Source organism: Ovis aries, chromosome 26 (genome assembly GCF_016772045.2).
Source record: "Ovis aries strain OAR_USU_Benz2616 breed Rambouillet chromosome 26, ARS-UI_Ramb_v3.0, whole genome shotgun sequence".
NCBI classification, from domain to species: Eukaryota; Metazoa; Chordata; class Mammalia; order Artiodactyla; family Bovidae; genus Ovis; species Ovis aries.
This window is the reverse complement of record NC_056079.1, coordinates 27,735,331-27,750,312: the sequence shown is the minus strand read 5'-3', so window position 1 is coordinate 27,750,312 and position 14,982 is coordinate 27,735,331. Positions and strand designations below refer to the sequence as shown.

The window sequence follows — 14,982 nt, the reverse complement described above, 5'->3', positions numbered from 1 at the left end:
GACAATTTTGGAAAGCAGTTTCTGAATGGAAGCTCTTGCTGTTCCAGACACGAGGCAGGACTGATGCACAGTCATTACAGACTTTGTTTATAAATGTGCTTCCTATCTATCTTTGTTAAATCAGGTTAAATCTGAATGCTGTTTTCCTGGACATCTTCCAAAAGTGCCACTGAAAGCTTACTAAAGAATTTATTCAAGGAATCACATTCTGATTAAAATACATAATGGCTATTTTTAAATTATATCTTATGAAAGAGAGTATGGTCTAAAACAGAAATTGAGAACATTTTTTCAGGTTCTTCTGTCAGATCTCACTGCATCATTATTTTGGAAAATGCCTTCACTTTTACAATGCTTTCAGTGCACAATGATATTCCAAAAATTTAAGTACAATACACATGTTCAGAATTTTCATTAAAGTTTAAAATATAATTGTACTGAATTTATACAGTCACAGGGATTTGTAAATCCATGTCATTTGAATACAAACATTTCTAAAAGGAATGGCTGTATTAAGTAAAATTTTATTATTTACCTTCTGTTTTTATGTTCCATCTTATCTACCTTTATAACAAAAATCTATAGCTATAGAGAGAACAGTTCTGTCCAGTAAAAGCATTTTATTTAAAGGTTTTGAATAAAGAGGAGACTGTGTTTGAAAATTTGGCAATGCCAATTTATCACTTTTTCACAACAAAAAATGGCCTGTAACGTGATTTTTGATATGCAGCTTTTGTAAATACATCAGAAGTACCACTCACTAAAAAACTGATGGAATAGCATGGGTCCAATCTCCTCATAATGCATATGAAATTTCTTTTTTTGATAGAATTTATTCTTCCATGACTGTTAACATGAGAAACGGAATGTTATTCTTTGCATGACTACAAATAAGGGTCAAATCTCATTCTTTTAGGGCCCCCAAATGACCAATTTCTATCACTGTTTCTTGTGTTACATGAATTTATACCACAATACACTATGTGAAATATTTTGGGGGGTAAGCAATTGACAAGCCGAATCAGAGGCTGACAAATCCATTATAATGCTTTTGTAAATAAAATCTAATAGCACACGGCCATACTTATGAATTGCTTTTGTGCTCCACAGGCTGAGTTTTCTGTGGTTATGACAGTAATGGTATAGTCTGCAAATGCAAAAGCATTTACTATCTGATCTAAATTTACAGAAAAAAAAAATTGTCACTCTTGATCTACATGGATAACTACATGGAATCTATTTTTAAAATAATGCTTTGAAAGTTCCAGAATTAAAAGCTAAAGTCCTTGTTCACAAAAGAAGGACAGATACATAGTTTAGTTATCCATGCAGTTATATATAATGTAAACGGTCTTTTAGGAATGTTCAAAACTTCATGAAGCCAAAGAAATCCATCAGAATTTCCCGGTCCTCATTTTAAAAGTATACATCTAGCAGTGAATTGTGATATTTCATAGTAACTAATAAATATTTTAAAAAAACAACTTTTTCCTAAAATTATTATTGAGAGTAGAATAGCATAAATAAGTGATTTAACAATTCATCTAAAATCATTTAGACTTGAATCCCTTGTTTCCTAAACAAGGTCAAATAGAAGCCAGGCTATCTCCTTTACTGTGAAATGTTTGCTTTTAATTTTCCTATTCAGTGCTTTTTTTTTTTTTAAATGCAAACTGTTTGGTTAATGAAGAGAAACATCTGAACTCTTTTATTCTGTTTATTTGTCGGAAAGAACACATTCTGAACCAAAGCGAACTTACCATCATTTCAAGTGTGTACTGGTTACAACTTAGCACACCTCCTTTTCAAGGATGGGGTCATTTTATAAAGAAAATGGACTGTTCCGTGGAATGATTTTTATTTTCTCAATAAAAGTGAGACTTTTCAAGGCCTTTATTGTCATTGCACTGGGTGAGAGAGACTATCACGTTGTATCACAGTAATTCGAGATCAATTTCAGAAACACTGGAGCCTCACGCACCTATGAGTAGCTCAGAGCCCACTAGTCACGAACAGAGGAAGTCATACATTTGCTTGTGTTAATGTTCTCATGCGACAGGCAGAGGCAGTCAATGTTAGACCTGGTAAAACGCATCTAGCTCTAGGTGGAATCTGAGGGGAGATGCGGCAACAAGAAAGCGGCACCAACTGAGCATGCTCCTATTCAGGCAGAGACAGAAAGGGAGTGGACGTACTGTAGAAGCTGGCCATTACGTAGTTTTGGCAGCGATCACCAGTAAACTCATTTGGGCACCTGAGAGAAGAAACAAAAAAACAATGGTAGAAAAAAAACAGAGAAAAAAGAGAAGAGGTGAATATATGCTAGAAAGAAGCTCCTTCAGTGTCATTTGACTGAACTTGGTGAGTTCACTCTCAGGAACTGAGTCTTCGTCCTCATCATGGCTTTTAGACTCTGGCAGTTCCCCCAGTGGGATAAAAATTTGGATACACATGATAGAAAGATCCCAGCATTTTAAGTGACCGTGTTCTCTCAAACGGGGCCACTTAAAATGAAAGCTGGATGTTTTTCTTCAACTAGGTTTCCTGCTTGGTAGTGTTGGTCCAAGGCACTGGAAGGAGAGGAGTTTTGGTGGGCCCGCCCGCCATGATTGCCAGCATCATGGACCATCCAGATGGGTTTTATGAAATTGATGACCTTTGTGGTTTGTTGCAGAGACATACCTAGACAATATCGCATTGAATGGGTTTCTGCCCTGAGTGGGTTAACCATGATTAGAACAAAAGGAATCAGTCACAACTGAGCTGTAAAGGCACCAAGCGGTAGCGATTGTTGCTGTAGTTTGGGGGAGAGAGCAAATTTCAGATTATTTTAACATACTTTCTTGGGTTTGGACTTTCATGGGCACATTCTCAGTACATCTCGCTCCAGTGAATCCAGGTTGGCACCTAGAGGGTAAAAATGTAATAAGCAATCGAACGCTATAGACACTGAACTTTCAGACTGGCAATTTTCCTCCTATGGAGTATGGAGAGTCCTACAAATGACCTGGTGGCTGAACAACATAAAGAAGAGAAGACAAAACATTTAGAAAACCATGTCCCATGAAAACTGTGGGGTATATATTTCTGTTGTTTGCTTCAGTTTTTGTAAAATCAGTTAACTGAAATTTAACTAGTGTGAGGCTGAAAGGTTGAAAGGGCTTGGCAAGGTATGGGCAGATAAGTCATTATCTCTTGGGCATTTCTGAATTTGTCAATGATCAACTGACGTTGAAGCACTGATTTTGGTAAGAGCTTATATGGTTCCATCCATCATCACTTACCATTTAAATAATTCTGAGTTTTTTCTTTTGTAGACATAATTTTGTACTTCATTTCATTTTGCTGTTGTTTGGTTGTTAAGTCATGCCTGCCTCTGAGACCCCATGGACTGTAGCCTGCCAGGCTCCTCTGTTACTGGTATCTTTGAAATCATCAAATTACAATAGGAATAAAGCACTTTCACACTCTAATGATTACTGACGAGAAAAATGACATCCTCCTTTTTTTAAAAGATAATACAAAGTAGGTCTTATTTTTAATGGTGTAAAAAATCTATAAAGAGGCAGAGTTTTAGTAGTACAAATGTCACTTCATGCAATTATCCCAAATCAAATACATTAAAAAAATTTAAGTAGTTATTCTTCTACTGAAGTATTTACTGAAAATCATTTTGCATTTAAGGTAAACTGCTTTGAAACTGTATAAAATTTACATTTTACTCACTCACATTTGCCTATCAAAATTCCAGAATCTTGGTAGAATATTGTTCTCAAGGTCTTGGGATAGGGCTGTACCTAGAGATGGAAGTCCTTTAAAACTGCTCTTTTTGTTGTTATTAACTCCAGTAACTAAAGCATTTCAGAATGGATTCATTTTACCCCAAATATCATACTCAAAGAAACAGGGTCATCAAAAAGTTCCAGGACACAAATATACTTCTTACAGGTACCCCACACTGATAGCCATGATTATTATCAGTAGTTCATCTAGACCATAAATGTCATGCATGATTTCTTTCCCAGAATAAATAAAAATAAACACCACCTTTTTGGCATCAAAGAGATGTGAATAAAACTATTCATTTTTGCTAATATCAGGTTGATTTTTTTTTCATCCCCCTTAAAGCCAAATTCAATGTCAAAAAAACATTCTCAAGTGATTTGGTATATCTGCTTCACTAATTTCACGAAGAATGGCTTGTAAGAATAAATACTAACAGTTCCATATTTTCAGCCCTATGAGTACTTGTGTCAATAAAGTATAATTATGGTCATTAATAATAATATCAATAAGCTTAACAACAAACATCTTATTTACATAGTTTGTTTTTAATTCTTCAAAACGAGTTTTTATAAATGAACTGGTTATTTTTGTATAGAATACTTTTGCTGAAATGAGTAGAGGAAGAATACCTAGAGAAATATAAAAATGAGAACTATAACCTGTGAGGTTGGGTCATTTCTTATGGATATGTCATTCTACCTGCTTCAATTAAGAATGTCTTTCCATGTAATTTAAGAAAAACACATGGAACCTTGTTTTCCATGTACCTTATTTGATGTAAAAATTTGTGAAGTATATGAGATTTTATTTTTATATTTTTTCTGAACCAGGACTATAAATCCATATAGATATACACTATAATTAAGTAGGTAATTCCAGAACTAAGAATATATTCTATACTGACCATTTCATCTTACCTGTTTGTACTCTTCATAAAAATTTAAATTCTTAATTTGATCACATAATAACCCATTTGCTTCATACAAAGAACATAGTATGTGTGACTATGGCGTGTGTGTGTGTCTGTGTGTGTGAGAGAACTATTAGAGGTAAGAAATGCACTTATTCACAAAGAGCTCAAGAATCATGAATCCCTTAAGATAAGAAAAACATTTATTAGAAAATTGCCAATTATGCATCTTAGATGACATTTTTGAAATAAGAAGGCATGGGACAACTAGATGAAGGGGATCAAAAATCCTACCCAATCAATTTTCTAATTAGTACAAGATTCTAAAATGATGTTTCCTAGGAAGCTAGTATTATAAGATGGTGGTTTATCTCTATCATAAAACGATACAGAATATTTGGTGCAGTAACAGGAGATCTGCATAAGATATACCAATCCTTTTTGGAATTACCTGCTATGTCTGAACCAGAGCTATCCTTTCACTAATGTTTATCTTCACTTGGAGGCATTCTCTTAGTGTAAATCCTTATTATTATTCAAAGTGGGGTCCAAGGACCAACAGAATCAGTGTCTGCTGGAATCTTGTTAGTAGACACATAGAGTCTCAGGCCCCAGTCTAGAACTATGTAATAAGAATCTGCATTTTAACAAGATCCCTAAGAGATCTGTATGTACATTAAATTTAGGATGTCAGGGATCCTGACTTCCAAAGATGGAGACTAAGGCCCTCTATCCTGGCATTGCAGAATCTTGCTGTTCGGATGTGAGAAGTCCATTTGGCTTCACTGGGCCACAGTTGTCTTCAGTGATAAAATGATAAGATTTATCTAAGTGATTATCAAAGGTTTCTTTTACCACAAAGGTTCTGGGAGTCACTCTCCTACATGGAATCACTGTGCAAAAACCTGGCATCATCTCTTCTGAATGTATTACCAGTCAGGGAGGACTCAAGAACTTTAAAACCATGCTTCTGATAGAACTGATACGTTAAGACAATCATGGAGGAAAAACAAACGTCAAATACCTATTCCCAGGCCAGTCAAGGGTTCAGAGCTATAATCATTATGTAACTTTTGTGGACATCTGGAGTTGTTGCCCAATCAGATGGGAGGAAGTGGAAACAACTTCTGCATAAGCAAACTGCAGACTGCATTGATTGGGCAGAGAAAGCATATGCAAATGGAAATGCACTTGATCTATGAGGTCTGAGTTGCTCAGTAGTGTCTGACTCTTTGTGAACGCATGGACTGTAATCCACCGGTCTCCTCTGTCCATGGGATTCTCCAGGCAAGAATACTGGAGTGGGTTGCCATTTCTTTCTCTACGGGATCTTGCTGACCCAGGGATCAAACCCGGATCTCCCACACTGTGGGCAGACTCTTTACCGTCTGAGCTATCAGGAAAGCCCATCTGATCTACAGGCTCTGATTAAACTCTACAGTATGACTCCTACAAGAACAGGGTGACTGTCTGGCTGCTGGCATACTTTTCTGTTAGCATTGTCCTTTAAGCAGCCAATCTGTCACTTTCTTCGGAGATAGGAGTACAGTAGCTTTAATCTCATTGTGAACAATATGCTCTGGCCTGAGTCTGAGCACCTTCCAAGAATTCTATGTCTTAGAAAAATCTGTCTGAATAACAATTGAGCCCTTACTGTATATATAATGGTATATATACCATTTATTTTACCGATCAGATTAGAAGATAGAGATATTTTTAAAAATGTTAGTATTTGCTCTTATACAAAGATAAATGAAGATAAGCAAAGGTAAGCAATCTTTGTTCTATATTTGTTCTTCAGGGGATGAAAATTCATAGTTTCTTCTGAACGAAGCACTCTCTTCAAATACAACATCAACTCCTTCCTGAGTGTCATCTCGTCACCAACCCATGTCCAGACCTGGGTGAGGGATTCCTTATTTGGCTCTCACTGCATGGTGCCTGCCTTTCTTCCACTGCCCTGACCTGTTGGTCTTGTGATTATCTCTTTGTGAAGACGGTGAACAAATTCCGATCATTTTATAGCTCTAATGTTTTAGTCCAGTGCCTGGCTCTTGAAGGCCTCTCATAAAATACTGGTTAAATTGAACCTGATTGAAGGTTAAAACATAGTGTTCAGTAAAGAACTGTATCAAAGAGACCCAGATAGCCAACTGATTGGCCAAGTACAGGTCAATGTCAAACTTTTGGCTTTCATCTCTATAGTTTGTGACCAACTCTCTCCTCTGTAGACTTCTAGATAATTTTTTTTTTTTTATGGTTCCTTCCTCACAGACTTCTTCCCCTATACAGAAACCTTTAACATTGAGTCTGGAATTTGGAAAAGACTCCAAATAACTCTTTAACAGTAAGTCTGTTACCTCAAATTTAAATCCCATTACTGAAATTAACCCAGGATTCAATGAAGCAGTTACAGTCTAGTAACCAAGACTTCTGCATAGTAAAATAAAAATGGTTCTTAATAATAACCTTAATACAGTTATTATTATATAATTCAGCATATATTATCATATATCAATATCAGCATATATTATCCTGATATGCTTACTGTGTAATCGATTATCAACTCATGTTATTTTGTGAATCAGTTTAGTGTTTGGTGTATTTTTTACATTCTAATTGAATAAATTATTCCCCCCCCCTTTTTTTTGGTGGAGATACTAAATATCATTAAAGATATTTCCAGAACCCCAAGAAACTTTCAGTTATTTAGGATTTGCTAATTTTATAAGCCATTATAAATGGTTTAGTGGTTTTTGAAATTTATGGTCAATTTATAAACCATCCTTACATCCCTGCTTTTCCTGCCTTTACTTCTTGGTTTCATTAATTTTCATTAGGTTCTCCCTTGATCCAACAGGAGAAGGGAAACAGGTTTACATATGCTATTTCCCCTCTATTTACGCATCACTCCACCAGGAGATATTTTAGACAATCATTCAAAAAAGAAGCAGCCCTACTGTCTTCTCACTCTACCTCAATATTAGTTGGGGTATTTCCTTCACATAGTACAACATCTGAAGCAATTTCTTTGATGTCCATGTTTACAAATAGTAGGTAACGGAAAGGCCAACATACACGTGTGAAGGGTTATCGGTGAGTTTAAACGTTGGGCTTTTAAGGACTTCGGCCTTTACTCTGTAAACCAGACTTGGCAGTGCACACACTACAGTGCTAGCTTGTTTTTCTACAGGATCCTATTGCAAGGGCTGACTCTTTTCACCCCTTCACTCGGGATTCTGACTAGAGCTCGCCCACTCACTGGCTGAGTCTCTGTGTTGTACATTATTCTTTCCCAAATGGACTGTTGCTATTAGTCTGCATTTTTCCAAGATGATCTGCATTCTGTTATCTACTGTGAAGTGAAATTTCTTAAGGTTCATATCTGCTTTTCTAATTTGTGTTTTAGTGTTCCTTATGGTATCATCTGCAAAATACATTTGTTTCCTCATGGAAATGCCTTCTTCAACATCATTAAAGAAAGTATTAAATATAACATGTTCCTTCAATAACATTTCCTACAGATCCAACCTTAGACCTCCCCATCACTGTTCAGCTAGTACGGATCATCCCATTGCTTTTTTATTATGATCTGGGGACTAGTTCCCAATATTTGAGATAACGGTACACACTAGAGTGGCCACAGTGGACTCATGGATAAATACTGAGGGGGGAAAAGAAAACGAAGTCATCCTGGATCTGCACTGTTGGTTTTCAATGTCTAAGACATACAATCCCACTAATGAGGTGTCGGTGTTTATGAATTAACCTCTCCTTGTTTGAACCCTGGTGCCCTTCCCAGCATTCTGTTTGTACAGCTTGTTCTGAAATGCTCATCTGTAGATGAAAATCCTTGCCATTGTTTACCCTAAATGATGCATCCTTTACTTTGGGGTCAAACAATTTCATCGGATATGGGCTCAGTCTATAGCCCATACATCTCTCTGTCCTTGTGACATGATGACTTATGGACTCGGCTAATTTGTGGTTTGGTTTTGTCTCTGGAGGATGCCCCTATACACAGCATAGCGATTCTGAACCTTCCATCCACTCCAGCCTCATTTGATGATGAAACCTCTAAATACTCACTTTTGACTTAAATCTTTCAATAGAAATATTTCAAAATGGTGCATTTTATTTTATTTTAATTTTTGATTTTCCCTCAGACTTATGGAGGTATTATTGACAATAGTGTCTACACTTAAGCTGTGCAAACTGATGATTTATTATACGTTATTAAATGACTACCACAAAGAGCTAATTAACTCATCAGTCACCTCATACGGTGACTATTTAAAAATTTTTTGGTTATAAGATAAATAATTTCAGTTATAAGATAACTTATAACTTCTTCAGTTATAAGATAAAAAAAACCTCCTGGGATCTAATGTGAAATTAGTTCATAATATGGTATCGTATATTTGAATTTTGCTGAGAGATCATTTTATTTTAAATAGACTATATACTTCTCAAGGCGAGGGCTGCATAAACATTTTTTTCCCCCATGGAGGCTCTGCTTCTGGCTGGTTGGTGTCCTCCATGATACATTCCTTAGTTCCCTAAATACTTGTCAAAGCACTCAGCACACCTATCATTTACAATTTAATTAATGATTTGAAATCTGTCTGCTCCTCACAGGCCTATGGACTCCATGAGGGCTGAGACCAGGCAATTTTGTTTACTACTTCATAACGAGCACAAGCTAAGAATTTGCCTCATGGAAGAAGATCAATAAATATATGTGGCTGCCTAACTGATTTCAGGAGAAAAAAAGAACCAAGCTGTTAAGAACACAATGCAACTGCTTTTAGGCCAAACTGCCACTAAATTGATTTCTATAAGAACCAAAATATTTCCTTCCATCTGTCTTCTTGAAAGTCAAAATGAGTTCATAAGTACCTAGGAAGTGCACAGCAGGATTGTAGATACAGGGAGGGACACAGAAGAAATGAGTACTCCTTCAGTAACATTTTCTACATGTTACTGTAGGAAATGACTACAATGACCATCACTGTAGGTAGGTCATCTGAAGAGCTGACTCTCTAAGATCTTTGCCATGAGTCCTACCCACTCACAAAGGTTTGTCTCCTTGCTCAATGTGATAGCAGGTACGTGTCTCACTTGCTCTGAAGGATGAGGTCTCCCAGAGCTGGCTGTTCTTAGGCACTCGAGGACTAACCCAAAATATATTCCTTTGCTCTATTCCAAATGTCTCCTTCTACAGCCATGATGATGAAGCCACAGGACACAACTTGAATCTGAACCACCAGCTGCTGATGTGCTATAAATATAGTATTTCATCATCATTTTTACTTGCATCAATTATTAAGCAAGGATTTTATAAAACCTTAAGCTTAGCTAATGTCTTGACTTTTTCTCCCCATCTATCTAGTGAGTGCCCAGGTGTCTCTAATCTGTACGGAAGTCTCTCTTCCCTAAACATCTTCTAGGTTTACGGTGTACCCAAACTGTTCCAGAAGGTACTATGACTCTTGATTACTTGTCACAATGTCCAAAGTCCTCTCCCTGGTTTTCAGAGCTCAGAAGCTGATTCTCCTGTCTAACTTGACTTTTTTTGTTTGTTGTTTTACTTCCCAGAATGGAGTTGCTGATCTAGGTATGCATGTCACTGTGTCTAATGAGAAGATTAGATGGTATGTTATATGGTGTATTTAATAGTATGTGGAAAAAACTCCATAAATGATGACTATGCTTATAAAGTCTTCAACAAATTCCAGTCTTTTCTTTTCCTTCTTTAAATTCTTATTATCATAATAATCAGTGCTCTACCACCTGGGATAAAGACACTCTAATTGATGTACTATTTTAGTTACTCTATTTCCATAAATAGACTAAGTTCCCAGGGACCAGAGACCATGCTGTATATTTTCATTGTATTTACAAAAATGCCTGGGATAGATATAGCTGTTTTATAAACACATTTTAATTAATATTTCATCTACTGAGTTTAATTTATTTTAGCACATTTGTTGTGACTTTATCTCCTATGGTTAAATATTTTTCATAACTGTCTCTATAATCATGTGTAATACAATATAGGCCCTTATATATACTACATGGTTTCATAAAAATTAATTAGACAAAATGATAAGCTCATGTTTAAAGGCACCTCCCACTTTCCTATGTTTTGTTTGTTTTCTGTTTCTATTTTTAAATATAAGGAAATTAACGATCAGAGATACTACATGATTGAATGAACATCAAATGCAAAGTTATAAAGCTAGCTGGTGGCCCCAACAAATCAAATAAAAATGGCTAGTGTTAAATAAAATGAAGAATTGGGAATTAAACATGATAACACAGTCTGTTAAGACAGGTGTATGTATTTTTCCAATGTCTACAGAGAGAATGTAATTCTACCATTTATTTTTTATTGTAAGGAAAAACTCACTTCCCCAGAGTTAGAAGTGCTTTCACAGAAATGAGTTCATTTAATTTCACTGACTCCTGGGAAGAAATTTGGAGAACATATTAATTCTATGTTATAAATAAATTGTCCAGAGAGTTGAAGTGAAAGAGCTCAAGACTAGTCACCAAAATTGGTGGTTAAAACTCTAATCCCCACATGGGGATGCCACATCTGTCCACAGGACAGCACCGTGGGTTTATAAATATGGTCAGGTGGAAAGCCATTTTTAGATTAAAAAAAAAATCACATCAATATGCTCCAAAAGAGTTCTCTTAAGTATAACTACTCAGAAGAGCAGATATACAAGAACAGGGGAGAAAACCAAGCGGATAATCTGGACAATGTCAAGTTCAAAGTGTTTTGTTTCTTTGAACCATGTGACTACATGGGGCACCAGAGGGTAAAAGATGGAATGATTCTTTTCTAGTCTTTATGCAGTCTTGAATAGAAACTGGTTTTTTTTTTCTCTCCCCCTCAGGATAAACTTTAAATTATTATAGAGAGAAGAGAAATATAAAAGATGAGAAACACCGCGGAAATTCCCACACTGTTCCCAGGAGAGAAGTCCAAGTAACAGCAAACCTCTCCTCAGAGAAGTGTTTAACTGTTATATGGTTAATCCATTTGGAACACCTTGTTCTAAATGGAGAGACAAAAGAGATTTGCTGTAAAGTCTTCCACTTCAGCTCCCAAGAAGACAACAGTGGATTAGGTGACCAGAGAGACCACTTGGAAACTTACACGCTTGTGGTGTTTCTGAGTCATGTCTTAAGTCAGGGATAAAGCTGACTTTGAACCATGTGGCTCATGCTTCAGAAATGTTTTGCTCTAGACAGATGGACCATATGGAAACTATGAACTGGCTTCATACACAGGGCGATGATGAGCCAATGCAACACTTTCACGTCTTCTGTTTCTATTCAAGTCGTCCAATGAACAACATATTATTGTAAGACTCGGTATATGATGTGCCTTTGTTTCATTTCTGACTAGTGATTGTTTTTAATGTTATACATGTTTGCAACACAGGGACTAAAAATATACTCATTTAACAAAAAAGGCATGAGACATTTTGGATATTGACTATACTCAATTCTTCAGTGTTCTGGCTTGCTTTCATGTATCAATAAAGGCAGTGCAAAAGGGGGATAAAACTTATCAAAATCATAGATGTCACAGGTTTTCTTCCCAACAAGAGCTAATGATAATCTTTAACACTTTTCTCAAAGATTATAATTACCAAAAAAAAAAGATATGATAAAATCATAGTGCAAATGTTCTGAGAATTGGTACAGGATTCAGCTGGAGGACACAATGTTTATTTGTGGTTTGCTGCTTTAATAACTATTAGAGGAATACCAAACATTTCACATTAAGATTAGAAAAATATAAAACAAGTATTTCTTTCTAGATTGGGCTTAATGTTTAATGAAAAGCTGTATGGGTGAAAAAAAAAAATCACAGCTGTTAGCACAATACCGAAATGGAACCAATGAAGAGCACTTAGGTGATACCATGTTTTCCATAGGTCGTGGGAGGGCCACAGAAGAGCTGAAATTAACATGTGGGGAATAACTGCACTGGGTCCTAAGATGTATTCAGAAACTATCATATGTACTCACTCAGCTTGCAAATCTTTTTGCAAAGGCTAGGATGAAAAAGATCATGTTTCATTATCATAACTAAAATCGAGTGGTCTCAGATGCTTTTTTAAAGAGGTAAACAAACAAAACCCCAAAACAGGAGGCACAGATTTAAATAATCTGGGTACGATTGTTCAAAAAGGAGAAGCATCTAAGGAACTGTAATTTAAAGGTTTTCTTCCAAGGAGACTTACTGAAACATAACTAGATTTGTATGTCTAAGACTAGGGCAGACTAGCAGGATGTACCCATATAGTAAATGTACTTTATTTTACAGATTATAATTCTTAGCTTCTGATACTTTCTATTTTGATCAGAGAAAATCTTATAGGAAATTACAGAATTTATTCATTTCTACTCACAATGAAAAATTCAGGGAGGGAGGAATGTTTGGGACATATTCACAGCAAACTGGCAGAATCAAATGCTAAAACGGACCCATTTTAATTCTCCGCTATAGGTGCATAGTGGAGAAGGTGATGGCACCCCACTCCAGCACTCTTGTCTGGAAAATCCCATGGACGGAGGAGCCTGGTGGGCTGCAGTCCATGGGGTTGCTAAGAGTCAGACACGACTGATCGACTTCACTTTGACTTTTCACTTTCAGGCACTGGAGAAGAAAATGGCAACCCACTCCAGTGTTCTTGCCTGGAGAATCCCAGGGACAGAGGAGCCTGGTGGGCTGCCGTCTATGGGGTTGCACAGAGTCGGACACGACTGAAGCGACTTAGTAGCAGCAGCAGCAGCATAGGTACATAGATTTGATATGCTGGTGACCAAAAAAAGTAAATCTTTAATTTTCAAACAATAAACATGTTGGCATAGGAAACTGTTCGGTGTTATGCCACAGCCTCGATGGGAGGGGAGTTTGGGGGAAAATGGATACATGTACCTGTACGACTGAGTTCTTTTGCTGCCTACCTGAAACTGTCACAACATTGCTAACTGGCTAAGTCACAATATAAAATAAAAAATTAAACATCTGACAGTCATAAAATCATTCAGACCTGAAATAAATTATTTTTATATATATGCTTTCAGTTTTTATCTTGCTTCAAAGTTTTGAAAAGTCTCTTACCTATTAATTTTATCTTGGCTTATAATTATTCTCTATATTTATGAAAGATACAGCTTCTAGTTAACTACAAAATAAACGTACTTTTAATCATTTCAATGAGACATTAAATATCTTTTAACGTGACAAATTATTTGAGTCCATGGACCACACAGACCCTATATATCAAGCATAAACTAAAAATGCATTGCACAATAAACGTGCTTTTAATAAGATCTACTAATTTTAACTGCAGGGTTTTAATATTTAATGTCCTGACAACATCTTTGTTTAATTTTGTCTGTTGAGAGAGAATAACTGTGATACTTCACAACGGTTCATCAACTCCTTCAGGTCATTGGAGAGAGCACCATTTTAAATATATCTATAAATAACTACAGTGCATGAAAAAACACTGCCTTCTACACGCAATGATGCTACACACACTAAGTGCATTTCCAAACTAATAACACATTGCTGGTTTTTCATTAGTGAGATCAACTTAAACTCCATTTTTAAAAAGGAGCTATAAAGCTAATGCCAAGTTTAACATATCAGTCAGCAAATAATTGCCTGCCTTTCTGCTTCTTTTAGTTGTCCTATTTGCTTCACAGGTGACACCAGAGTAAAAAGGAACATTATCTTACAGCTTCAGTCATACATTGGCTGGAGATGCAAGTATCCAAAGTTCTAGGCATCTATGATATTTGCACATCTCTCTTAAGTAACAAGGAGGAAAACCACAAGGAAAGCAACTTTATAAATATGAAGGCAAACAAACAAACAAACAAAAAAACAACCAAACACCCACATGGAAAAAAGCAAAAAACCATTCTGGAAATAACAGAGTAGATAAATGGTGTGACCTTTTCACAACACTCTACAAATAAAACAGCATTACTCAAACAATGCAACAAAACTGGAAAAGGCAGCAGCAATACATCATGAGACACAGAATCGTCTGAAAGAAGCGGTCATGGACAGAAGTCACACAGAGGGTTTCTTTTCTTACTTGCACAAGTATCTTGAGGGATTTGAAAGGTCTTTCACCATGAAGCACTCGCCTCCATTCACACAGAAAGTTTTCTCCTTCTCTGCACACTTGACAAGATGGCTTGTCCCAGCTGTAGATGTAGATGTGGCTGGATAAAAGATAAAC

General features: G+C 36.3%; 1 protein-coding gene across 16 annotated transcripts in view; it reads right to left on the bottom strand.

Moving 5' to 3' along the window:
• NRG1 (neuregulin 1) overlaps nucleotides 1–14,982 on the bottom strand; it is a 242,658-nt gene that overhangs the window by 27,979 nt on the left and 199,697 nt on the right. For 10 of the 16 annotated variants that reach the window (XM_027962708.3, XM_027962710.3, XM_060407181.1 and 7 more), the window contains 2 exons: nucleotides 14,836–14,965; nucleotides 2,196–2,254 (listed from right to left, as the gene is read on the bottom strand). In XM_027962708.3, the coding sequence (XP_027818509.1) occupies nucleotides 2,196–2,254; nucleotides 14,836–14,965 (189 nt within the window). Of the gene's footprint in view, nucleotides 1–1,699; nucleotides 2,255–2,839; nucleotides 2,908–14,835; nucleotides 14,966–14,982 lie in introns of those variants that run through there. The other 6 variants (XM_027962709.3, XM_027962711.3, XM_042241399.2 and 3 more) reach the window with 3 other exon arrangements.